Below are 26,347 nucleotides of genomic sequence, written 5' to 3'. Positions count from 1 at the left end.
ATGGCGAAGAAGAGCAAACAGTCCTCTGCCAGTATCCTTCCGTGGGTCTCCAGCAGAAGGTGTCCAGATTAAAGGCGTGTATCACCTTTAATGTACTACCTTGCCTGGGCCTAAACTTTTCATAGACACTATACTATGCCTCAAGGTCTCCATACCAAGATCCAGGTCAGAAACTTGTGTCTTCCAGCCTCAAGATCTGGATCACAGCTGAGTCTCCCGAATTCTGAATTGTAGTTCCTTCCAGATATAGTCAAGTTGACAACCAGGAATAGCCATTACAGTGAGCAAAACTTGTATTTAACATTCTGAATTTAAATTTAAAAAATCTTCCCACAAACAATGTGTCTGGAAGCTGGGATTCTTTTGTTCCTGCTAATGTAGCATGAATGTTTTTAGCTCCTGGGGTTTCTTAAAAGTGTTGCAAGTAGTTATTAGATCTCAAAGAACAGTCTCCTGAGTGACTAAATCTAGGGTTTTTTTTTTTTTTTTTCATTTGTTTGTGCTAATTTTAGGTTTTTCATGTTTGAGACAGGAGTCTCACTGTATAGTCCTGGCTGACCTGTAACGAAATTTGTAGACCGGACTGCCCTTGTAACTCACAGAGATCCTCTGTCTCTACCTATCAAGTGCTGGGGTTGAAGGAGTGAATTTTATTAGTAGGCCATTTCCTAAAATGCTCAACTTCATATACTAAATATGAACACCAGGAAACATATTCCCAGTAACTAGGTGGGTTTCGGTTCTTATCTCCAAGTACAGATGCAGTGTCCTGCTTTGAAAACCGCGTTATTGACTGAGGTGCTCACTCTCAGTGTCTGCCTCAGAGAACTTCCTTTGTGTTACAGGAATAGCCAAGTGTAACTTTCTTGTAGATATGGACAGCCTTGCCGAGAGACTCTTAGAAGTCTGTGGGCCTTTGCTTATTCATTTTTTGGATTATCAGAAACTAAAAATCTGCAACATATTCTGTGATTTACACTGACTCTATAGAGCTGGTGGAGAGTAGTGCATCTATCTGTATTAAGAGACTTTTGAGTCTCCTGAGTGTACTGTAGGTCCCAAGTCTTCTGCAGAGTTTAATTACTTCAGAAGAAATGGTAGCATCCTTGTTTATTGACAGATCCCTGTGTGATTAACAAATTCATCAGTAGAAAATGGTTTGTCTCTGAACTAGCTAGTTTAGAGGTTTCTCTAGGTGGATCTGTTTTCTTCTGACCCATGGTGACTTAACAAAAGAGGGTTCTTCTTATATCTATCAGACTGCTGTCTTCTTAGCAAAGGAATCTAGGAGTCTTAAAAGACCACATAGCACATAAATTCTGGAGATCAATTGTTTATTCTTTTTTTAAAATTTATTTTGGTAGAGGAAAGGGAGAAAGCATCTCATGCAGTTCTAACTAGCTGTGTGAGCCAAGGTGGCCTTGAGTTTCCAGTTGTGCAGCTTCTGCAGCCCCCACGCCCACCTTCTTTTACTCTGTAGACCAAGCTAGCCTTGAACTCAGAGAACCATCTTCCTGCCTCTGCCTCCCAAATGCTGGGATTAAAGGCATGCACCACTATGCCCAGCCTGTTTCTGCCTCAAGTACAGGGATTGCAACATGTCTGCAATCCAGGCAGGATTAGGTGGTGCTTGGGGTCAAACTCAGGGCTTCAAGAAAAATGCTAGGCAAGCATTCTGTCTACCGAGCTGCAACTTCAACTAGTGTGTGTGTATATAAAAGGAGATATGGGACTGGTAAAATGGCTCAGTGGTCACAAGCACTTGCTGCTCTTGCAGAAGACAGGAACTCAGTTCCCAGTATCCCTGTTGTATCTGGTGGCTCACAACTACCTGCACTCCAATTCTAGGGGATCTGGTGCCTTTTCCTACTTCCTATATATACTTGTGAATACATACACACACTAAAAGAAATTCTTTTTTTAAAAAATGAATAGACAAATTTTAAAGATAACTTTTAAATCTTTCTATGAGTTTTCTTTCTGTTGTGGGTGTGTTTGGTGTATGTGGTACACATGTGTGTCTATTTCGATGTGGGGCTTATTCTGTTCTATTATTTTTTCACCTTATTCTCATGAAACAAGGTCTCTCACTGAACCTGGAGCGTTATTTTTGACTAGGATGACTGGCCAGAATTCCTGGCAATGCCTTTGCCCCAACAATGCTTCTCTTTGAGGCAAGTATAGGCACAGCTGGCCTTGTTCCTGTGTACTGGGGATCCTAACTCATCCTAATGTTTTCTATTGTTAAAGAGCCAAGATCAAAAAAAGGTATTAGATTTCTCCAGAGCTGGAGTTACAGGTTGTAGTGAGCTGCCCCACACAGTTGCTGGTAGCTGAACCCATGTCCTCTGCAAATCGATAGTCAATATTAACCTCTGAGCCATTTCCCCAGCTGCTCTAACAGAGTTCTCATTATTCATTAAGAGACATTCTATTTAAGAAATTACATAGGTAAGAGTTTTAACGATTTTTGCAAATGAAAGATGTCTGTAGGTTTTACAAATATTTGTTTCATTTGTGAAGACATAGGCTCTGTACATTGTTTTAGTCAAGTCTGTTTTTAGTGTAAATTTTCAACCTACTGTGGATTGACTGACCACCTCCTGAAATATATTTTGTATTTTGTTATTTTTATCATAAGGGTGACTTTTTTTTAATCCAGTCATATCCAGAGGAAGAATGTGCTAACCTTTATTGATAATTTGTTTCTGTTCCACATTTAATACAATAGTAGGCAAACATAAATTATAGTAGCCAAACAAACATTTTGTTTTTGAGACGGGGTTTTTCCTGGAACTCACTTTCTAGACTGCACCGATTTTAAACGCAGAGATCCACCTGCCTCCGCTTCTCAAGTACTGGACTAAAGTCATGCACCATCACCACCCGGCAATATTCTTAAATTAGAAATAATCGCATAAAACCAAAATTCTTCCTCATTACCTTTTTCAAAAAATTTTGTAATATGTATGTTTTTTAAAGTTCTATAAAGGGCTTTTTCACTGTTTACAGTTTGCTTTCTCCACATTTTTTGGCAAATATACCTGTATGTGCAGACCTGCATCTTTGTTTTACAGTCATACTGATAATTGTTTCCTGTCCTGCTACAATGCTGTATTTTGTATTTAGGGTGGGGGTGTGTAATTGTGGGATAATAGCTTGTGCTTTAATGTTCTGCTAGGTGTTTTCAGATTGCCATCTACAGATAAGCTGAGGCTGCACTCCTGCCAGCAGGGAGGGTTGCAGTGAACTGCTTCCTCTGCCCAGCTGTTGTAACAAACTGCATTTAAACAATCCGTAGCTACAACTCTGGTAGATGAGCTTTAGTTCTATTCTTAAGACAATTAAATCTGTGAGGTTTTTAAAATGCTTTGTGGGATTAGGAAAAAAGAATTAAAAGCCAGTAATAGCTTCAATTTTTTTTTTTATGTCTTCCATATTTAGAGATGAAATTGGCCTGATCCCATGCCCGGAAGCAAGATATAACCGGAGTCCCATTGTCCTGGTTGAGAACAAACTTGGTGTGGAGAGCTGGTGTGTCAAGTTCTTATTACCGTATGTCCACAACAAGCTCCTTTTGTACAGAACGAGAAAGCAATGGCTAAACAAGGATGGTGAGTATGGACCAGTCTTCCTCTGGGAGGAGCCCCGGTTTGGGGTTGGTATTCCTGGATTCTAGTTTTGGCCCTCCTCTGTACTGCCTGAGCAGGTGTTTGTCCTCTCCGTCAAATGAGGAGCTTAGACTTGATCATTAGCGTCCCTGTTTGTAACCACGCTGATTATAATGGAAGTGTCTCAGGCAGGAGTCAAGCCACCTGCTGCCACCACAGTGATTTTGTCTTAATATGCTGAGGTCACTTGTAAGATCTTATTTAAGGATAGCATCCTTTACTTTAATAAATAAATTTAGATAGATAGATAGATAGGTAGGTAGGTAGATAGATAGATAGGTAGATAGATAGGTAGATAGATAGATGTTTGATCATTATCAAAGAGTTTTCTAGACCCTATAAGCACTGGATTTCTGACCCCTGAGCCAGCAGAACTTTTTAGTAACAATTGAGAGATAGGCACAGTGCTCTCCGAGCTGCAGTGGCCCCCGTGTGGCCTTCTGAGTCTTATGTGCTGAAAAGAGAGAGTAAGAAATAAGGAAGAGAAAGTGTTGACTTTCACTTCTGTTGTTCTGTGACAGCTCTGTGTCACAAACCATCCCTACATACCCCACCTGGCCTCTTTTCCCAGAGTTTTCTCAGACCAGGCCTCTGCACAAATTCTACGTGTCCTTTCAGGCTCACCTCAGAGCTCACTCCTGGGGTGTGTCCATCTAAGACCAAGTCCTCTCTCCTTTTGTAAAGCCCTTCCCTTGTATAGCAGCATCTACAGAAGTGTGCAATGTGCCTGGAAGACGACTTTGAATAAGAACTTGTTTTTTAAACAAGTTTAATTATCAGTTCAGTAGCCATTACCAAGGACCTGCTCTTACCAGCAGCTGCTCTGAGGACTGAGGGTATAAAAGAGGAATAATGCATGTTGCCTTTATCTAAGAAGTTTTGAGTTGAGAGCCAGAAAGCCCCTTTGGGGGAAAGGTATGTTGCAGATGTATCCCATCTGATTTCCCTGAATTTTTCTTGTACCATCCTTAAAAGACTGTCAAAATAGTTAATAGTACTTTTTCTTGTATATGAATCATGAAGTAGTCTAACTTTTTAAGTGAAAAGTGGTTTTGATTTTCTCTAGTTTCTCTGTGACTGGTTTCATTCGCTCGATCCTCTGACTCATGTTTCTAAATCACAAGTACAGTCTAAACCTGGTGTGATGTTAACAGTGTGACCTGAGTTTCACACAGTATAAGGCTTTTGTTAGGCCTCCTCTTTATTCTGTCACCACGTGGAACTCTACCAAGTTATGTTTTGCCCAACAAAGCTGTGTTGTTTTTGACCTGGTGTAACTGAGCCAGTGCACACTAATGGGGCAGAATAACTGTCTCATACAGAAGAAACTGACTTTTTGAAGATCAAGTCTAAGTTGTCAGACTGATAGCATTAGACTTTGTCCATTCATATGCCTAAGCTCCACCCACCTTTGTCCCTTTGCATTTCAGGTTCTTATCTTGTAGGCATCACACTGCAGACTTTGATATATTATTCACAAGATTTCAGTCTTGATAGTCCCATGGGACACTATGAGGAGGACAGCGGAGGCAGGTTTGATGTATCTTGGGTGGTCTGGAGAAGAGCTAGTCACATGATAACCTGTGTAGGATGCGGGTATCTTCAGTGCCGTCCACAGCTACTCAGGCTGCGCTTATGTTGCATTGTCAGGAAGGCAGTAAACCTCTGCCTCGATGTCTGAAATGCTAACACAAAAGTTTTGTACCAAGTTATGAACTAAAACACTTAGAATGTAGTAGCTGAATTTTGCTAAAGAAAGATACCTTCGAAATTTTTAGAAAAAAAAATGGTGTTTTTTGAACCTTTTTTTTCTTTTATATATTAAAGCTAAAGGTAGAAAGCTGATACTTTAATAAGTGTTTCTGTATCTACTTGATTGGGCCACAATCCTGCAATAGAGTTGGTGACTTTTAATCATCAGAATAAATTCTTTTTCACCTGGGTTTATATTTCATACTCATTAATGATCAAATACCTAAAATGTTTGAAAGATATCACTTATTTAGTTAGAGAGCAGTATTTAAAAGCCCCGATACAGTAATAGTTATGTTTGGTTTGGCAGAAGAATGTTATTATAATTCTGATTAGCCTACCAAAACCAACCAACCAAAAAACAAAGACAAGCAAGAATGGCACAACTGTTTAGGGTCTCTGTCACTGTGATGAACACCACATCCACAAGCGACTGGGGGAGGTGGGGTTAATTCTGCTTACACTTGCATGCCACAGTACATCTTCAAAGGAACTCATGGCAGGACCCTGGAGATGGGAGCTGATGCACAGGCCATGGAGGGGTGCTGCTTACTGGCTTGCTCCTCATGACTTGCTCAGTCTGCTTCCTTATCCACCTCAGGACCACCTGCCCAGAGGTGGCAGGCACTGCCTACAGTGAGCCGATCTTTCTATGTCAAGTACTAATTAACAAAGTTCATTACAGACTTTCCCACAGGTAAATTATGAAAACATTTTTCCCAAATAAGATTCCCTCTTCCCAAATGACTCCAGCTTGTGTTAAATTGACATACAGTTAACCAGCACCACAGCATGAATAGTCCCAAAAGGACAGAGTTCTGTCCAAAGCACTTAATATATTTAAGTGTACCTTCTGAGTTTTTCTTTTACTCTCCTTTCTTTTTCTGACTAAACCTATACTTCTCAGCTAGGAATATGCTAATACCTTATAGCTGGTTGATCCCATCGCAGACTCTTTTATCACTTCATATAACACTTTCTAACATCTTTCCCCCCCCTTCTCACTTTTTATTTTAAATTTAAAATATAATTATATCACTTCCCTCTTCCTTTTTCTCCCATCCTACCCTCCCCTGTCCTTCTTTCCAGTTTTTCCATGCCCATCTCTAATGGCCTCTTTCCCTGATTTTTATTGTGATATATATGTGTGTGAATATCTAGTATACTCATATCATATTACATTATTATTTTCATACCTTATTTCATTATCCTTTCAGAGCCAGTGGACAGAGCTAATGAGGTCTTGAAATTCTTTATGTGGATGTCAAGGCTTTTCTATTCAAAGCCTAACTGCCAGTGTTGTCTCCATTCCTTATTTGGCATCAGAGATTGCAGGTTCTTGGCCCCTTGTCTGATTTTTATCTACAGGCCCATTTCAAAAACTGTCCTTACCTAGTTGAATAAGTATTTAAAATCAGGATGGGAATTTGAATTTCTGTCCTAACTTGAAAAATTGGTTGGTCTGAGTGTTTAAGCTTCTACATAGCAACAGTAACTTACTATTTTCCTAACTGAGCAGAGCTTCTGGCATACTATAACCTCTTCATACCAGTTAGATTCTGGGAATAGCGCCACTGCTGCTTACCATTGTTTTGATGCTGTTTTGACTTTTATGTGACCCCTACCCGTTTGTATTTTCTATTTAATCTTTAGTCCAGCCACAGTCGGTACTGTCGCACCCTGACATCACTGTGTGCTTCTCTATTTGTGTTGCCATCACCAACCTGGCTGCTGGATTCACCCTCACCCCTGAGAGGTTTTCTGCCTACTACAGGACACAGCCATCCCTGCACTCTAGGGGTCCTTTACACTCAGCATAGTGTATCATAGTTTGTTGTTGAAATACTTTTCCTGCTAGATTGCGGGTCACTGAGAATGAGGATTCTGGCTCTTACTCAATACTGTCAGGTGCCAAGGTGACCCTTGTCAGATGACTAGCAAGAATTCTTAGCTTAGTCCACTGTTCCTGGTCTGTGTAGCTATAGATAGCTTTACCTTAAGCTTCTCTTTATATGGTCCTTGAATGTATTTTGGAAGGAGATTAACCAGTGTATTATCTTGAATTTATTTAGTTTTAGATGCATAGAAACCATTCTCTATCAGAGATAGTAGTAAAACCTGGACTCGCGCCACAACAAAGGGCAGCAAACAGTGCATTGATTTAACCCCTGACTTCTGTAGCATCTGAATGTGCTTTTCTTGTTCCAGCTATAATTTAGCTACTTCCTGTGAATGATTTTCTCAGATTCACTTTTGATGGGTTAGTCATACATTGGAATGTGTACAGTAAGCATGTGTTTATTGGCCTTTGTTTTGTATTTGGAGAGAGACCTGTTTGATTTCAAGAGTCTGTAGGACTTTCAGAAGCTCTTGTCTTCTGTGTAAGGCTGTAAAAAAAATGGTCTGTAGTTGGTGAAAAGTAAAAAATGAGGTTGGCTAAAGTGTAAAGTCATTACAATCAACTGTACTACACATTTATGTTTAGAACTTGGTTCATCCTTCCTGTACAGGACAGTGCGTTTGCCAAAAGTGTGCCTGCATCTGCTTTGCTAGAAGATAGACCTGAAAAGTCAGAGCATCAGCAGCAGTCAGAGGTTAATCTCTTTCTTCCTTTGTCTTGGTTCATTCCTGTATCTTACATTATACCTCCACCCCAGACACACACCCCACCCCCACTTGCCTCGGAACTGACTTCAGAATCAGAAAAGATGAGAAGATCCTGAGGAGGGGTCAACCCTGGTTGTGCTTAATTACTAGACACCACTGATGGTTATTAAGGGTGCTGATGTTTTAACTCTCAGGACTCTTAGATGTTGTTATGTGTCCCTCTGCACAGTAACCACTGCTAAGCTTGACTCTTTCACTTCCTCCTAGGCGTAGTACTAAGAGTTGCAAACTTTGTAATTAGCAGTAACATTCAGAACTCAGTGCTCACTGTCTGTCAGGTATTGTCCTAAAACTTCTATGAGGTAGCTCTGTTGTGAGCTTCATTTGTGTGAAGATAAAGCACATTGAGATTAAGTGACTTACTTAGGTGTTTGTTTTGCCCAGAACTTCCCATGGGGGGTGAAGTAGGGCTGTCTGCCATCACATTGATGTTTGAAAATATAATGCGTTAGAATTAGGACAAAAGTAGCCACGTGCCTCCAGCAGTATAAAGCATCCACAGTCCATTTAGAGGACAGGCGGTGACACAGTAGGAGTCACACTGATTTTTGCACTGTTTTGCTGTGGCAACTCTCTTCCAGGAAACATTCCTAAGAAAATAGACTTTTAAAAGTCTTTTTAAAATGATTACTGTACTTTTATCATTGCTATTACTATGTAAAATGTGTAGAAGGAAATTTTTGCAGAAGAATGTAAATTAGATTACAGGTGACTTTTTTCTTCACCTCCTTTAAAAATTAGTTTGAGACATTAGTAGAACTAAAGGAATGGTTGTTTCAAAATTGTTTTTTTAGTGTAAATTATATTATTGCTACATCTAATAAAACAATGGAAGACGAATTATTTCTTATGGGCATATTGTAAACTTGTTAACTTTTAAAAGAATTATACAAATCACAAATAAAAGAAAATCTTGAAGATAGCAGTCATACTCCTGGCATCTAGCAAAGGTATGTCTGTCATTAAAAATTCATATGGCCTGAGATACAGGTTGTAATGAAAGAGAGTGAAGAGGACCTTCAAAGAAACTGAGCTTTGACAGGCAGAACTGTGTTCTTGTGTCTTTGGTTTAGAACTTATAGATGTCACCTGCACTCTGCTGCTTCTCAACCCAGACTTCACCACTGCATGGAATGTGAGGTATGTCGTTTTCTTCAGAGGTAAAATGAAGGTTGTCCAGATTTCTGAAGACATGTGACCCTGTGGGCTTTAGCTGCTTGAAAATTGAAGTATAAACCAAGTGCCCATAGATAGCATCCTGTGTTTACTTGTTAGATAAACCCTTAATACTATCTCTATGATGGTTCTAACACATGAACTCTGCCCCTTGTAACTGTATGTTTTCTATAAGAATTTCCCCCCTAAAATATAGATTATGCTGCTAAATTACAATATACTGCTTGATGCCATCTTGTGTTTTCTTCCCTTGTCTGTGGATAACAGGCACTTCATATGAGCGACTGGATCAGTAGGCTCAGCGTTATAGTTTAGCTGTATTGGAGTGCCCGAGAATGTATGGGAAGAGGATTTAAGGCCTTTAGATTCATTTAGCCATAACTATTGTGATGCTCTGAGCACTTGAAATATCTGACATTTGGGGGTTGGAAGAGAGATCACATTCAGTTAATTGAGACAAAAACATTTTTATTGAAGTTTGTTTTGTTTTTCAGCTAAACAACAAAAATGTGTATATGGGTTTAAATTAACTGATATTAGACTAAAGGAAATTTTCTTAAAAGAAAACAGAATATGAATGATAAGTAAAAGTGAAGTCTGCTGAATGTTCTGAATTATTTAAAATTTTCCCACAGGAAAGAGACATAAAAATTATAATTCTTTATGGTTAGAGATTACTTAAATTATATTTTACTTAACTTTCTGTTTATTTTAAACAAAATCACATTGTAATACTGGGTTTTGTATTTATGACTGATCTTTTAGAGTTTACTAACATCTATTATTGGCATGTTTGAGGTGTTTATGAAAAGTAATGATGGTTCTGCTACTTTGAGCAAATCCCTGAGCCTTTCCATATTTCAGTTTTCACATCTGAAAAATCGGGATATTTGGTTGGCCCATATAAAACCCTTTTTTAGCCTATCAGATCCAGCTGAACCTGGCACTCAGGTTTTTAGTAAAAGGAACTGGGCCTATGGGAGAAATGACTGACTCAGACCAGGAGCATCTTAGAGCCAGTGTCCAAAATATACTATGAAAATAAAATACAGTAGAGCTGCTAAAGGGGTGGAAGAACCAGCTGAGAGAACTTCTGGAAGCAGAAGCTGGAAGGATTTGAGAGGAAACATACATAACATGGTCCTTCTTTATCCCAAGGCCCCTCTGCCTTCAGACCTCCCGCATCACTACTGACTGTATGCAGCATGGACATGATGGGCAGCGAATCTGCATCCTGAAATGTACAGTATGAGATTTTGTCAGGTGTTCAGGGTCACATACCATTTAAAAATAGGGATTATTTCTGAAATTTCCATTTAAAATGTTCAAATTGTGGTTGACTCTTGTCTCAGTGAGGTTTTTATGGCAGATAAAACACTATGACCCAAATTAACTCAGGGAAAAATGGGTTTATCTAAGCCTAGAAGTCTCAGTCACATACACACCTCAGTGAGGGAAGGCAGGGCAGGAGCTCAAGGAAGGAACCTGGAGGCAGGAACTGAAGCAGAGGAAATGGAAAAACACAGCTTACTGGCTTGTTTCCCATGCTTGCTCAGCCCACTTTGATATAGAACTCAGGACCAAGGGTACCACAGCCCACAGTAGGCTGGGTCCTCCCATATTAATCATTAATCAAGAAAGTGCCCCACAGCTTGCCCATAGGCCAGTTTAATGCTGTTTTTCTTACTTGAGATCCCTCTTCCCAGATGACCCTAGCTTTTGACAAGTTAAAAAAAAAAAAAAAAAAAAAAAAACCCAAAACTACCCAACATAATAAACTCTAAAGCAATAATCTTTAAACTTTAACATGGTCACCATTTCTAGTTAGTTTCTCTGGGATGAGACCTGGGGATTAGATTATCTGTTGGGTTACAGGATGCCAATGTGGTGGTCTGAGACACAACCCCGAATCCCCCTACTCCCTAGCATTTGAGGTCACAGGCTCCTGCTGTGGTGTCTCATCTTTTTGTAGGTTCTGGGGATTAGACTCAAGCCCTCACACTCGCACAGGAAGCACTTTGCTGATGGAACCGTTTCCTCGGCCTCTCTTGTCTGTTCTTCAGTAATTCTCGGTGATTCACCAAGCAATTAAAGCATTAAAAGCAATAAGGAACGCCTGAAGAGAAAAGTAACACCTTTCTTTTTGTTTCAGGAAAGAGCTCATTCTCTCTGGCACTTTAAGTCCAATTAAGGATCTACATCTGGGAAAGTTGGCCTTAACTAAGTTTCCTAAGAGTCCAGAGACATGGATTCACAGGTGTGGTTGGTAGTTTTGTATTCTTGTTCAGTCTTTAAGATCACAGTGTATGAAACACATCTATTCATAAGCTCTAGCCTTTTATTCACCATAGATTTAAATTGGGGAGCAAGGTTTAGACAACAAAGGCCATTCTATGTGAGAATGCACAGTGTCTGGATGGCATCCAGATCTTTAGATATTAGAATTTAGGATTTGTATACACAGCAACCCTGAGCAAGCCTGTGTGGTATAGTGGTAAGCACAGTGGTATAGTGGTTGAGATAATTAAAAATAAATGTAAAAGGAAGCCAAAGGTAACTGAGGTGATTGGTGTCTACACTAAATGAAAAGCTATTAAAACCATAAATGCAAGGAGCATCTTTAGGGTGGGAATCTGAGACAGCCAGAATATGAGTAAAGACTCTGAAAATTTTGTTACTGGGAAACATGCTTTTCTGGGGTCTCATGTAATTCCTTTCCTTGGATAAACTACAGTGGTGTAGCCTGCTGATTTGGAGAAGTTACTCTCAGAAAGTTTGTCCTCCTTACACCTCAGACATTTCTGTCATGAACACTGTTGGGTTCTTGGGCACGTCTGAGGCATTACAGCTGTAACTTTGCCTTGGGTTAGTATTGTGAGCGTGTTCTTACCAAACCATAGTTGTACTTTTTTCCTGACCAAAAATTTGCGTGATATGCTCCAGAGAGCCATGTGCTAGTGTTGGGGTGGAGAGGTGAGGGTGGGCTTGTGCCAGAAGGAAACTATTAAATACACATCTCAGCTATTGGGGAAGGGGAGTTTGTAGTTTTAAAGCAAAACAGTGTTTTGTTGTGAAACTTCATTGTTTAACAATGAAATGAATTTTCTTACTCATTTTTCTGTACCTGTGGGTTTGAAATTTTTTAGTCTGAAAGTATGCTCCCATAAAATTATAAACTGGTCAGAAACCTTTTATGTTGCTTTTGACTGAAATGGATGCTGATGCAAAATATACATAGACAAAAGGGACGTCTGACTAAAAATGTTTCAAACCTTGATACTTCAACATAGTTTATTTTCCACATTTTAAGCTGAAATACAGAAATTTTGCCTGAGAAAGCTATGAAAACAGAGCCCTTTGTTTGCAAACATATGCAGGAGAAGCATGCACACATAACTGACACATGAGTCAGCTGCCCCTTCAGTACCGTCAGCCCTGTGCCCAGACCTGCTCCCTTTGTATTTCTTGGTCAAGGCGAGTTTGGAAGTTGGCATTTTGGAACTGATGACTTCTTTTTGACAGATTTTAAGTTTTAGAAAAATTTCCCCTTTCTGTCATTCTCATGTCCCTGTTCTGGCTCACACTGTTAAATTATATTCCTGAGCACAGTAGCATTAGCCCCTTGATAATCTCAAATCAGAGCTTGGAGATTGTTCTGTATTACCTGTACATGGAAACTAGGAACAAGGGAAAGGATTGTTTCTCTCACCTGTGTCTTTTCTTTTCCCCATGCTGGATTAACAGGCGCTGGGTGCTACAGCAGCTAAGTCAGGAAACGTCCCTGCCTTCCTCTGTGGCCAAAGGAAGCTTAGGTGCAGTTCCTGCAGAGAGGACACAGCGAATAATACAAGAAGAGATGGAAGTCTGCAGTGAAGCAGCAGGGAGATATCCCAGCAACTATAATGCCTGGTCCCATCGCATCTGGGTTTTACAGAACCTGGCCAAGCTGGATCTGAAGGTAGGTTGTGATGTGCTAGATATTCAGTCCCACTGAGAGGATGAATGAGCATTTCTGTTCCCAGACCTCATGTCATTTACTAGAACAGTGACAGAGTATGTATGGCATAGGTAAGGTGCCTCTCTGTGTTGAATATTCTAGCTGTTCTACCATTTTGCTGTGTAACCTCAAGAAAGCTCTACATGGTCTCTAACATTCATTTTTCTGTCTGTGAAGAATGTTATGCTAATTCATCAACATCTGTCCCATGGATGTCATAGTGTTCTTACTTAGTACTCAAGGCTGGCTAGTATACACGGTTTGCTATATGAAGCAAAATTTATAATTGTAAAAAAAATTAGAAAGGTTTGCGCTCTGAAATGAGGAATTCGTTAACATTACAGTTCATCACAAACTGGAATGTTTTAGTCTACTAATGATCATTCTTTATTAGATGACTTAAGGAAAAATGTTTGCATTAGGCTATTAGAATAAAACTAAATATAGTGTAGGCTTTACACAGTTTTAGTACATTAACGTTTAAGTGAAACAACAAATTCTTTTGAATAATTGGACAGTGGCTGGGACGTTCGTTGTAAATGGTCACCATGTGTTTATATATACAAATAGTGTTGTGGTTTGGTTTGTGTGTTTGTTTTTAATAATAAACATATAGTGTTTTAATCACGAAGAAAGATGAGAGTATAATGGTGATTAATGGTGCTAGGGAGTGAAACCTTAGCAGTGTATTTTATGCTTCTATGTTTAAATGAACAAATTTTGTAAAATTTAAAGATTATTTTTGAGGGTGAGCAGAAAGATATAGATAAGCAAAATTTATTGTGACTAGCCAATTAAAGATCGATTATAATTCCATTTAAAACATAAAAATGTACAAATGTCTAATAAAGACACAGAAGACATTTGTCATCATTAACAAACCAGAGAAATGCAAATCAACCACTGTTTCAAACAAATTAGAATGGCAATAGTAATGGCAGACAGTAGCAAATGTCACTGAGGATTCAAACGTCCTTAATATGGCTGGTAGGAATATAATCTGGTACCATCAACTATGGAAAACAGACTAACATTAAAAATGAGATAAACTCTAGAATTGCTGTGTATGGGAGGGATCAGGTATAGCTAAAACCAGTAGAATGTATTCTTGGAAAAAAAAGAATAGCTCTTTATGCCTCTGGAGAACCATAGACTTGTAAAATCATGTGTGAGTGAGGGTGCTCATGCCCAGACTAATGTCAGCTCAGATGCGTATTGAATGAGCAAAGGAAAGCTGAGGTGATGTCTTAGTAAAATGACTGTCAACCATAATAAAGGAATGAAATACTAGAACACTGTGTGATGCAAGTGAGTCTGAAAACGTGATTAAAAATAACCAGATTCAAAATCAGAACGTATGACCATTTTCCCTGCTGAGTTCAGATAAAATTGAGTACTGAGACAAACTGGGAGATGGGAAGTGATTCCTCTGGTAATGGGGAGAATTTTTGCAGGTGTGTGTGTAAAAACATTTGAAATTAGCAAATAATGTCAACACAGCTCTGAATATGCTAAAATATAGGTTTATAACTTTGATTAGAAATGAAAAGCTTACAAAAGAGCTAAGAAATTAAACAGACTATATGCCATTAGATATTTTACTATATTATGTAATTAAAAGACAGGACATTTTAAAAAATAGACTAGGTAATGATAAAAATATGTAAATTTCAGAAATAATTCTTGGTACATTTAATTATAAGAAAAAAGAATTTTTGTTCAGTTTGTGATAACTAGTAAAATTTGGATTGATTTTTTTAGAAAATAATTAAGTTAGTTTTTTTTTAGGTATAAACTGAACTAAAATGGAATTTTTAAATCTGAGAAGAAAATAGAGACCTGGAGGATGATATGCTAGGTAAAAATCATGTAAATGTTATATAATTTCACTTTTATGTGGAATCTAAAAAAGTCTGAATTCATTGGAAGCAAAAGAGAATGATGGTTGGAAACGCTGAGGAAGTGATAAAGAAAGGAGAGTTGCTGGTCAGCGGGAACAAAATTAGACTTAGGTAGAATGAATAGGCCCTAATGACCTCATACAGCTTAGTGCCCAAAATTATAGTATCTTATGTAGGACATAAAGCGGTTGCTTAGTGATCTCTCAGGCATTAAGAACACTCACTGCTCTAACAGAAGACTGGAGTTTGTTTCTCAGCACCTACATGGTGACTCAGAGTTGCTTGTAACACCTGTTCCTAGGGATCTGACACTTTCTTCTGACCTCCATAGGCACAAGATGCGTACATGCAAATAAAACACCCAGACACAAAAATCAATACAATATCTTATGAATATAGCTAAAGCTTACTGCAGCAATATTTTCAAGTCTTATGATGAAAGAAAAATAACTCTGTAAGGTAACTAGCTTGGTTTTTGTAATCTCACAATGTATGTACGCTTATGATTACATTGTATATCACAAGTGTATATATTTTAATCAATTACTTGTAGGCTCAAATTTTTCAAAACTTACTTTAATTATGCTTGTTCCAACTCCCTCCTAGCCCACCACATACCAGAAGCAATAGGAAAGGGAGGTTGTGGACCAGTTTAGAAATAGTTTTTTGGGACAATTCCAATCTTCTTTGTCAGGAGTCCAGTCTACTAGCAAAACACCAAATACAAATCAGCAGTGGCAATCCAGTCTATTCACCTAACACCAAACACAAATCAGTAGCAGCAGCTTATCCAGAAAAAACTGGGAAGCTCCACTGGTTGACACACTCAGTTGTGGAAGCAACTCAATCAACTGGTATATCACTGGAAATTCTTTGGTGTGTTTCTCTATACAAAGTCATGACAAATGAAGATCATCGAAGAAAGCAAGGCGAACTAATGCAAGAATGTAGTCAGCAAAGACCAGCACAGGCAAGCCCAATGAAGACCATGCAAAAGCATCATCGAGTTATAGACAGAAGAATTGCCAAAGATAAACTTAGGCCTCTCCACTGACTCCATACCCTATCGCTGCCTTCCTCAAAGTACTGCTGTCAAGCTGGACTCTGGCAACAAAGAGAACAACTTTTTAAGACTGACAAATATGAAGTACCCTCTTGAAGGGCTGTACAATCTATCTTCCTGAATAGGAGATTAGATCTGCATGTGGTTTTATATGTAAGAATGTTACTCATATGTGAGTAGAAATAAGGGAATAGTCAAATGCTCATCCTGAGGATGAACCACTCAATGATAGTGAAAGGTGCTGTTGCAGAATGTTCATTGCACTAGTAGGGTCCTCTTGACCACTCTCCTGTTACTATGACCAAACACCTGACAAAAAGAAATGTGGGAGGAGGGTTTTACTTGACTTAAGTTTTGAGGAGACATGACCCATCATGGCAGAGAAAGCATGGCAGCAGGAGCAGTGAGGACACTGGCCACATTGAGTCCTCAGTGAGCAATAGAGCAAAGTGAATGCCCTTCTCAGTACACGTTCTGAGTTCTACCCACATTGGGGATGGGTCTTCCCTTAGTTAAATCATTGCGGAAATTCCCACATAGACATGCCCAAAAGTCTATTTCCGCATTGATTGTAAATCCAGCTAAGTTGACAGTAAAAATTAGCCATCACCAACGCACATATTGTAAGCTGAATAGAATCAGTTCAAAAGTTATCTCCCAGTGGATTGATGTGCAATGTGGTTTTTTTGTTTATTCTTCCTTGTCATTACTGTTTCTATAGTGATCATTTTTTACCACTGTCTTAGTTAAAGTTGAGCTTATTTTATCTTATTACTCTCAGCCATGCTCTATCACCAAATGAAGTCAGGGCAGGAACTCAGGTAGATGCCATGAAGGAACACTGCTACTCAGCCTGTTTTCTTGAACTATCCAGGACCACTTGCCCAAAGGTGGTACTGCTTACTATGGGGTGGGCCCTCCAGTATCCATCATTAATCAAGACAAGTACCCCACTTGTCTATAGGCCAATGTTATAGAGGAATTTCCTCAATTAAGATTCATTCTTTTTAAATGACTCTAGCTTGGTTCATGTTGACCAAAACCTAACCAGGACATTCACTTCTGTAATCAGGGGAAAAGTTACTAGAAAAGCATCCAAGTGCTAGCATGAGTGTTCTCAGTTCTCTATCGTAGACCCATCAACTCCTCTGTTCTATAGCCCTGCTGCTATGTTTACTTATTCTTCTTTTTACGTGGACATTGGAAAAGAGTAGGGACACTTAAGGTATATTCTACCAAGAATCTTGTCAGCACCTGACATTGAAGCCAATCATCTGTGTTTTTAAAGTCATCTAAAAGTAGTTGCTGTCTTTCTTTTTAAATCATTGCCTATATACCATTTTATTAAATAAGAAAAAGTTTTGAGATTTCTGGTTTATTCTATGACTTAATATACATCCTAACACAGAAAAAAAATAACATAGGTTTGTTTCCTTAAGAAGTCTTAAGCTGGGGCATATCCATGCACATGTGTTATATAGAGGCCAGAGGTTGATTTTGGGGTCTTCCCACCACTCACTTCCTCAGTTTCCCTCCCCCATGTTATATACATCATGCTTGTGTGCAAGCAGGCAAGCAGCTTCATCTATTGCTCTTTCTCTTAATTACTTTGCTAAAGGATCTCTCACTAGACCAGAAGCTCACCCTTCTGGCTAGCTGGCCAGCCAGTGCGTTCTTGGCACCTACCTGTTAAGGCATGTCAAGCCATCCTGGCTTTCTCCACAGATGTTGGGTCGTCATGCTCATGGAACAAATGCTTTTCCATTCAAACACCTATTTAGTCCCCACTCTTTTGAGATGAGCCTCACACTGGACCTGAAGTGTCTAGTCTTAACTGGTCACCAAACTCTGTGATCCTCCTGTCTCTACCTCCTTCACACAGTGACTGCAGATATGTGCCCCATGCCTGTTGGTGCTACAAGTCTGTACTCAGGTCTTCACGTTTATGTGGGAGGCGCTTCACCAACTGAACTATCTCCCCAGCCCATTTAAGATTGCTTTTAAAATAATGAAATTGGTTTTATTGAAAAACTTTCATATATGTTTTGCATTTGCCTCAAAACTAAACAATAAATAAAACCTTTTTAAAAATAGAAAAATATCTAGTCAGAAACAATCTAAAAGTTTTTCATGTTATATACATTCAATTTAGATAGTTATGGTATTATCAGTCTATATTGAGAAGCCAGACTAAAAGAAAAAAGCATCTAAAGATGACTGTCCTATATAGACAAAGGGCTGATTCTTAAAAGTAATAATAGCCTTAATGATATTGTTCAGATAAAGGCTCAAGTAGAAGTGGCTGTAGGGTTGCCAAATGTTTTTCTTGGAGATTTGTCAACTATAGCTTTATAAATGAATGTAGTGGCAATGGTTGAACCCATCAATACTTAAGGATCCAGCACTCAAAGATCATGTTTTAGGCCAGTCTGAACTAGTCACTAAATTGGTCCTGTCTCAACAAAAGTAAAATTAATAAATAAATAAATAAATAAAACTTAAACAAGATATGAGAAACATCTAAATGATACAATTTGCCCATTCAGGCAAATAATACCTGCCCCTGCCTTCATTAAATTTCTCATTGATTCATCAAGTCCTGCACATCTGCTCTGATGCTAGTAAACGGAAGAAAATGGAACCATCAATTGGACTGGATAAATACCCTGTACCAATTTGTTATATTAAAAATGAAGACATCTGCAACTGTTGTTTATGTGAAAATGACCATGTTCTGTGGAGGTTCAGAAGGAAAGATTACTTCTGCAAAGGAAAGATTCGTGAGATGTGGAAAGAGGATCAATCCATACCAGAAAACTGTTGCCTGGAACCTTGAAGCAGGTCAAGTCACTTGGGGTTGCATTGTCTACACTGGTCTCTGCTCACAGGCATGTGGTCCTTTCCTTAGCTTGTCTGAGTGCCTTGTACTAGAAGCCAGACATGGTGGCTCTCAGCTGTCTTATCTGTCATCAGTTATGAAGCTGAGGAAGGAGGACCCTGTAGGTCTGGAGCCATTCTGGGTTACACAGTGAGTTCCAGAAGTCTAAGCTACAGAGTGAGACCCTGTCTCAAAACAACAAAATAAGATGAAAACAAACAGTAAACAGCCAGGAAAATGAACACCTAATAGAACATATCAGGCCTATGATGAGACTTTTCATTCGATCAGCTACCTCTCCAGACTAGTACTAAACAATACTTCTTCACAAGTGTTGTCGAAACCCATAGCATCTCATATGTAATGTATTGCTTTGTAATACAATGTTTTAAATACTTTGGAACTGAATTAGATTTCACGTGTTTATTATCACCACCATTAAGAGGAGTTTGAGGCAAACAGTGACAATTGTCAGCTCTGGGAATTTCTATTGTTTGTGTATGTAGTTTGAGCTTACCTTCAGAATTAACAGGTGGTACCAAACAGTCTCTGCCTTTATGACATTCATTGTGAAAAGCAGTTACTTTGAGTCTCTTACTAAAAGTATAGTGCATATTTGTACAAGTTGAATATAAGAAGTATAAAATGTAATAAGACTCAAAACTACCTCTGAAATTTTATTGTGCATTTTGCCTCCTACAACAGTTTTACTCTAAAAATTCATTAATTTGGAATTTGTTTTTTGTTTGTTTTGTTTTGTTGGCAATGGTAGTGGTGATGGATATCCACAGTGGTAAGGCAAAGGGACAGAATAGCAAGTCTGTAAACTCTGTACTCAAAAACAAAAAAAATCCTTTTTGCTTTATAAGGTAAGAGGGAAGTTAGCTGCATTCTTCTAAGACAGCATCATACAGGATTTTGTACAATGTTGATGACAAAGGAAAAGCCTTTGTGAATGATCTTCTCATCTCCTTTTTTCTCCCAACAAGATCCTTCTTGATGAGCTATCTTCTACTAAACACTGGGCGTCCATGCATGTCTCAGACCACAGTGGGTTTCACTACCGCCAGTTCTTGCTAAAGTCATTGATTAGCCAGACTACGGTAGATAGTGCTGTACCTGAGCACAGCTCTTTGAAAAGTGAGCCGAAAGATGAAGCAGCAGCAGCTTCAACAGAGGAGCCGAGTGTGAATCTTCCCCAGCTCCTAGAAGAAGAGGTGGAATTCTGCACAGATCTTATTGATTCCTACCCAGGACATGAAACCCTTTGGTGTCACAGGTAAGAAAGAGAAAACCTATTTCTTGTGATTAACTGGGTGTGTCTGTATGAGACTGCAGAACCTGTTATTTCTGATTTCTGTCTGTGTTCGTAAATATGGTCATCTGATTGTAGAGTTTTCCCGACTGAGTGAGGAAGGGCTTTTGTTCATCAGCTCACCACAGTTGTCCTTGTTAATACGAGGTTTCTCACATCTCTGCCTGTGGTTTAGGTTCACCCCCAACTACACAACAGAATGACTCATGTTATTTCCAACTTATACAGAAATAATGGGAAACATAAAAATGTTTCATAACTCTTTGAGGATCCTGACAATCAGCATATCCGGGTAGAATGCTACCATGTGTTTTTTAGTAAATCCTTCTAGATCATTTTGATGTAGGCAGGATTGAAACTAATGATTAGATCATGGGCTATAAGGTTATAACCATCTTCTCCCACACACTAATGGTCTTCAAATTAATTATCTTACATATAATAAGATAGCAAATAGAAAGGCCAGCAATTTTATTAGCCTGGATCTTGAGTACATTTGATATTATAAAGCTCATGTTGGAATGAAGTCCAGGTGAGATCACACATTGCTTCAGTTATTTTGGATCTGTATTTGGAAGTATCTCAATCTTTAAAAGTTCAAAGTCTGCTTCAGGTCATAGGATTCAGTTTAAAACAAGACTTGTCTTTGATAATCAAGGATAAGGATTGTAAAACTGTATTTCCTAAGTCAACTGAGTCCCCATACCTTTCTCCATTCTAATCTTTCTCGTGGCTGCTTACTCTGTTAGCTGCTAATCCACACTAAGTGCATTTAGAGGTTATCTTTCATTTTTTAGAAACTTCAAGAATAGACAGTGGTCTTTTCTTTTTTACCACCAAGCATTCTAGTTGCACAGTTTTAAGAAAAATAGGGCGCGAGGTTCTTCTTCAGAGATTTTGCTGTTCTGCTGTGTCTCCTCATGCAATAGAAAGGCCTCAGGACATAGAATGTTGGTATTCAAGGCCTTCACCCTTGAATGGATGATGAGGTGTGACAGCTTAGGACTTGTCATATGTCAGGTCGTAGTTTGTGTAGCAGGTGTGCACTCTGAGAAAACTGGGTATTATGCAGAGCAATTTTTTACTTTAATAAGCAATTCTAGGCTGCTCCTCCATTGAAAATAGGAATGGTATTTTTTATGAGCTTTGCTCAGAGCCCAGCACGCCTCTGCTGAATACTGATATGTAAGACTAAGATGCAGATTTAGGAGAAACCTTAAATAAGACCTAACTACCTTGGGTGTATTCTCATTTTTAAAAAAGACTAGGGGTTGGTCAGCAAGTAAAGGTGCTTGTCAACTAGCCTGATACCACGAGTTCCATCCCTTCAACTCAGAACGTGGAACACAGTGGAAAGAGAGGACTGACTTCTGTACACACACACACACACACACACACACACACACACACACACACACACACGCGCGCGCGCGCGCGCGCGCACGCATGCACGCACGCATATGCTGGCAGACAAATAAATAGATACATAAATACATGTAATGGAGATGTTCTCAGAAAGGATTAGGTAGAGATTATGAACTGCATCTCTAGTCTGGAAGAACTGTTTTTACTGTATTTTGTTTTTTAATTACTTGGAAGATTCTAAATCAAGTTTGTATTTTGTTTTATATAAGAATTTATGGTGAATATTGAGCTTTGACTGTTTCTAACTTATGGTAGAACTGAAAACTCACTGTGATCCAGGTAAATGTTTATTGAAAAGCCCTTAGAGCAATGCTGTTTTCTTATGCAGTATCCTGAATGAGGGGTCAAACTCTGAGATCTTGTTCAGTTTCTTTTTTTCCAGATAGGTGTGGATCATAAAATAGGTGTGGGCTAGTATTGTATATTAGTTATCACCTTCTTTCAACTGAGAATTTTTGAGTTTTGTAACATTTTTTTCTCCTACTCCACCCCCATCACAGGCGGCACGTTTTCTACCTTCAACATCACTTAAATGGCAGGTTTCCTCCCAGCTTGACTCACCTGTCACCTGCAGACTGCTCTGGGGGAGCTTTGAATGACTTGCACCAAGCAAGCCCTCAACTATCTCAGGCAATGGAAGTGGATGGATTGAGTGACTCTAGCAAGCAAGGCTATTCCCAGGAAACCAAGCGCCTGAAGAGGACCCCAGCTCCAGACTCCCTGGGCCTAGAGATGGAGCACAGGTTTATTGATCAAGTATTGTCCACGTGTCGGAATGTAGAGCAAGCCAGGTATGCCAATGCATACAGGAAATGGCTGGTGACTCTGAGTCAATGAAAGGGGTGGATTCATCCTAAGAAATTCCTTTTAGTGCAATATTGCTTTTCTTTCTCAACGCCATCATTGCATGAACTGACTGGCTAACTGTATTCTTCATCTATGGCTTAAAAGTCTATAAGAAACCTTTTGTTTTATTTATTTTAAGAGCCGGCATTTCTTTGGGTATAAGATAACCGTGTAGTTCCTTCCTGCTTAACAGTGTCTTAATTCTTTTTTCCCCTTTGATTCATGGCTCTCTAGGTCCATACGTGGGCTTCTCATTTGGCTCTTGAGATTGGCTCACATACCTTACTCACCTCTGTTCAGTTGCTACATAGGCATTTCTTTAAACATTCAAAATTTATGTTGCAGTTCGGCTTAAGAATATAAATACATATACAGAAGAACTTGCTCTAATTGCAATTTTGAGAATAAAATGGCTCGATGGGTGGATGTAAGGATGTAAGCCACTTCTTTCTCAAGCATGTTCTCCAGTTATCCACTAAGAGAACCAAAGCCAGGAGTGTTGGAATTTATATAGAAAAAAAATGCTTCCAATGTAATCTATTTTTAAAATGATTATTTAAAAGAAACTAAACTAATTTAAGAGTTTATGTAATTGTAGTACTGAAAAATTATTTTTATTACTAGTTTTGATAGATTGTTTTTACCTCATATTTGGTATATGCCAAAACAGCAAGTCAGCCCTTATAAAATAAATTCTTTTTTAAAAAAACCCACAAATGCCATTTTTAGTTATTACTATTTTTTCCTTCTAAAGTCACTCATGAAAGTGGGACATAGAAATGTAGTCCTGAAAAACTTTTTTTTTAATTAAAAATTAAATAATTTACTGAGGTTATACTAGATAAACTGCAAAATTTTTTTGTCAAGTGGCTAGTCAAGAGTTTACTGGCAAAATCTAAGGAGGAAAACTAGTTTTGAGCATTTAGTTCAATTTTTACTTTTAAAATGAAACAACGCTCTTTGATACTAAATTAAGCAGGGATAAGTACCAAAGTCCACACTATAGCTATATCTCAATAATAAGGGCTGTGTTTTTTCAGGTTGGTGAAGTTGGGTGGGAATGGGTCCAGTCTTTCTTATTACAGCCGACCCTTTGGATGAGCTGTGATTCCTCTGTGTGTACACCTTCTCTTTATCTTGCCAGACCATTCCGTACTTTCCATCACTCACTGGTCCATATTTTTTCTCGTGTGTCTTTTTTTCAAGGATGCCTACTGAAGCTGTTGTCACTGTTATAATAGCAGAGCACTGTCTGTAAACACAGGAAGTATGACTGAGAGGTGCCCCTCTCAACTTCCCTTCTAATGGTTGTGTTGGTTAGGGTTTCTATTGCTGTAGTGAAACACCGTGACTAAAGCAACTTGAGAGAAAAGAGTTGATTTTGCTTACACTTCCAGGTAGCAAATAGTTTATTACTGAGGGAATTTAGGGCAATAACTCAAGCAGGGCTGGAACCTCTAGGCAGGAGCTGATGCAGAGGCCATGGAGGAGTGCTACTTACTGACTCGCTCAATGGCTTGCTCATTCAGCTTTCGGTCCAAGGGATGGCACTACTCAGAGTGATCTGGGCCCTCTCCCATCAGTCACTAATTAATCCACTATAGGCTTGTTTGCAGCAGGATCTTATGGAACATTTTTCAATTGAGGTTCTCATGTCTTAGATGGCTCTAGCTAGGGTCAAATTGACATAACACTAGCTGGCGTAATGGCTGCCTCTTGACCTGTATGTGTGCAAAATGCAAGCAATGATTACAGAAATAAGCCCAGCCATGTTTGGCATGTTCTCCTTTCTCATGCTTGGTGATGTGCATTGCAGGTTGAGGGACAGAAGGAAAGGCAAATGTCTCCAGCCTTGCTCTGGTGAACACTGCATACTGCATTAAGAGAAAAGAAACAAACTTTTACTTTGGCATTATGGTCTTGGGTGGGAGACTGTTGAGCTGGGTGACAATTAGGAAACCAAGAAAAAAAATGTCTACTGGCCCCAGTAGATAGATCTTGCTCTCTTGGGGCAAAGTTGTTTTTACTATCTTATAATATTTAGATGATAATATAATACTTTCCATTGTGTACGTAATTCCACAGCCTCCTATATACAAAGCATATTTTGAGTCATTAAATACCTCAGGTTCTACCTGGACCTCTATAGGGAAAACCATTACATGATGTGTAGGTCCTCTGAGACTGAGGAGAAGTGACACAAAGGACATGCGGTTCCTGTGGCTGGACCCTGTCTTGACTTAGTTTTACCCTTTCTTCTCAGCGTCCCTTTTAGTGTCCCAAGTAATAGGGCTTCTCTTTGATATAGTATGTGTCAGGACACGAGCTTAGGCTATGCCTTATGAACATCAGCTAAACTTTTATAGCACTCCATGCCTTTTTATATCTCCTACTCAGCATCTTGATCATCTAGGCGTCAGCTGCCTTCTTCTAAGGCTCGGCCCACGCCTTCCCAAAGCCGTGGAACCCTCTAATATACTGTGGTTGCATCTTCCTAGTAAGCTGAAAGTAGGTAGTAAAAATGCAAATATCTAGAAAAGCCCATGTCTGTGTGGGTTTTGTGTGCTGCATTATTTCTGAAATTAGCATTTTCAAGTGTTCATTCACAGGACTTAAGATTTCCCTGTAACTTTTTCCTAAATGTTTGGCATTACCCTGACTAGCAAGCTACTGTCTTTGACCAACTGAATTCATGTAGTAGAAAAAAAAAATAGCTAATTAAGGGGCTTGTTTAGTCCTACTCTTTTACACATACGTTGCTGTTAAAAGGAAAAGATGGTTTAGATTGACACATTGCATCCGATTTTACTCCTGTGAATCAAGAAAACTGCTGACACAAAACAAGCAGTAAGATCTGTGATCTTCACCCTAAGCCTGTTTTAAACGTTTTAAAAGTCCGTCTATTTTGGTAATTGTATTGCCAGGTTATATCATATGCCTAGCACATCATAAGGACTTAGTAACCATTTCTAATGATTAATTAGCTCTTTGAAGAAAAGAAAGATTGTTCTTGCTCATGAAAGATGGAATAATGATCAGGAAATGAATGAGTTATAAGTGAGTGATGTAGGCTAGCTCTGTAACTCTTAGGAGAGCTCCCATGTGTTAAATCAATGAAATTTAGATTTGCTGTCTCCATTGTTTAGATTTGCTAAAGCTCAGCTGTGAGATGGCACTTTAAATTCTCTTAACTGTTCTTTGTTTACACTAAAAATTCTCAAGTCAATAAAACTCACTTAATGAGAATATCATCTTTCACTAGATGGTGTTGGAGAGCAGATCTTGCATACAGCACCAGAGGCACATTTGAGCAGCTGGAGTAATTCTTGGGTTTTAGAGACTTGTTGGTCTGTATTTATAGAGGAATCATCCCAACTTGAACTGTGGACCTTGTGGTATTCCTTGAACTTGGGTGAGCCGTTTTAAGCCTAAGGGTTTATGCCTTCTTAGAAGCTTAGGGCCAGACCTCGGTCACACTTCCTACTCTTCTGGCACAGCCCTGACTTAGGCTAAATGTGGCGTCAGTTCTGTTCTCTGTTTCTGCCGGTGCTGAGGCTCAAGCTCAGATTTATTATCACTCATAGAATTACATGTGTACAGATCATCCCAGAAGCCACTTCAGATAAGGGCTATGTAACATTCAGTGTAGAAGCAAA

At 39.0% G+C, this 26,347-nt stretch overlaps 1 protein-coding gene across 1 annotated transcript; it reads left to right on the top strand.

Moving 5' to 3' along the window:
* On the top strand, nt 1–22,682 carry PTAR1 (protein prenyltransferase alpha subunit repeat containing 1; the record flags this gene model as incomplete). Its single annotated transcript, XM_080912908.1, has 7 exons — nt 1–41; nt 3,445–3,614; nt 9,164–9,230; nt 11,419–11,523; nt 13,011–13,224; nt 20,095–20,384; nt 22,346–22,682. The coding sequence occupies 7 exons, from the start codon at nt 1–3 to the stop codon at nt 22,680–22,682; spliced, it is 1,224 nt and encodes a 407-aa protein (XP_080769034.1).
* Nucleotides 22,683–26,347: the final 3,665 nt, after the last annotated feature.

The sequence above is a fragment of the Micromys minutus genome, assembly GCF_963924665.1.
Source record: "Micromys minutus genome assembly, chromosome: 2".
NCBI classification, from domain to species: Eukaryota; Metazoa; Chordata; class Mammalia; order Rodentia; family Muridae; genus Micromys; species Micromys minutus.
Note: the sequence above shows the minus strand (reverse complement) of the source record. Positions and strands in the feature narration are given on the sequence as shown.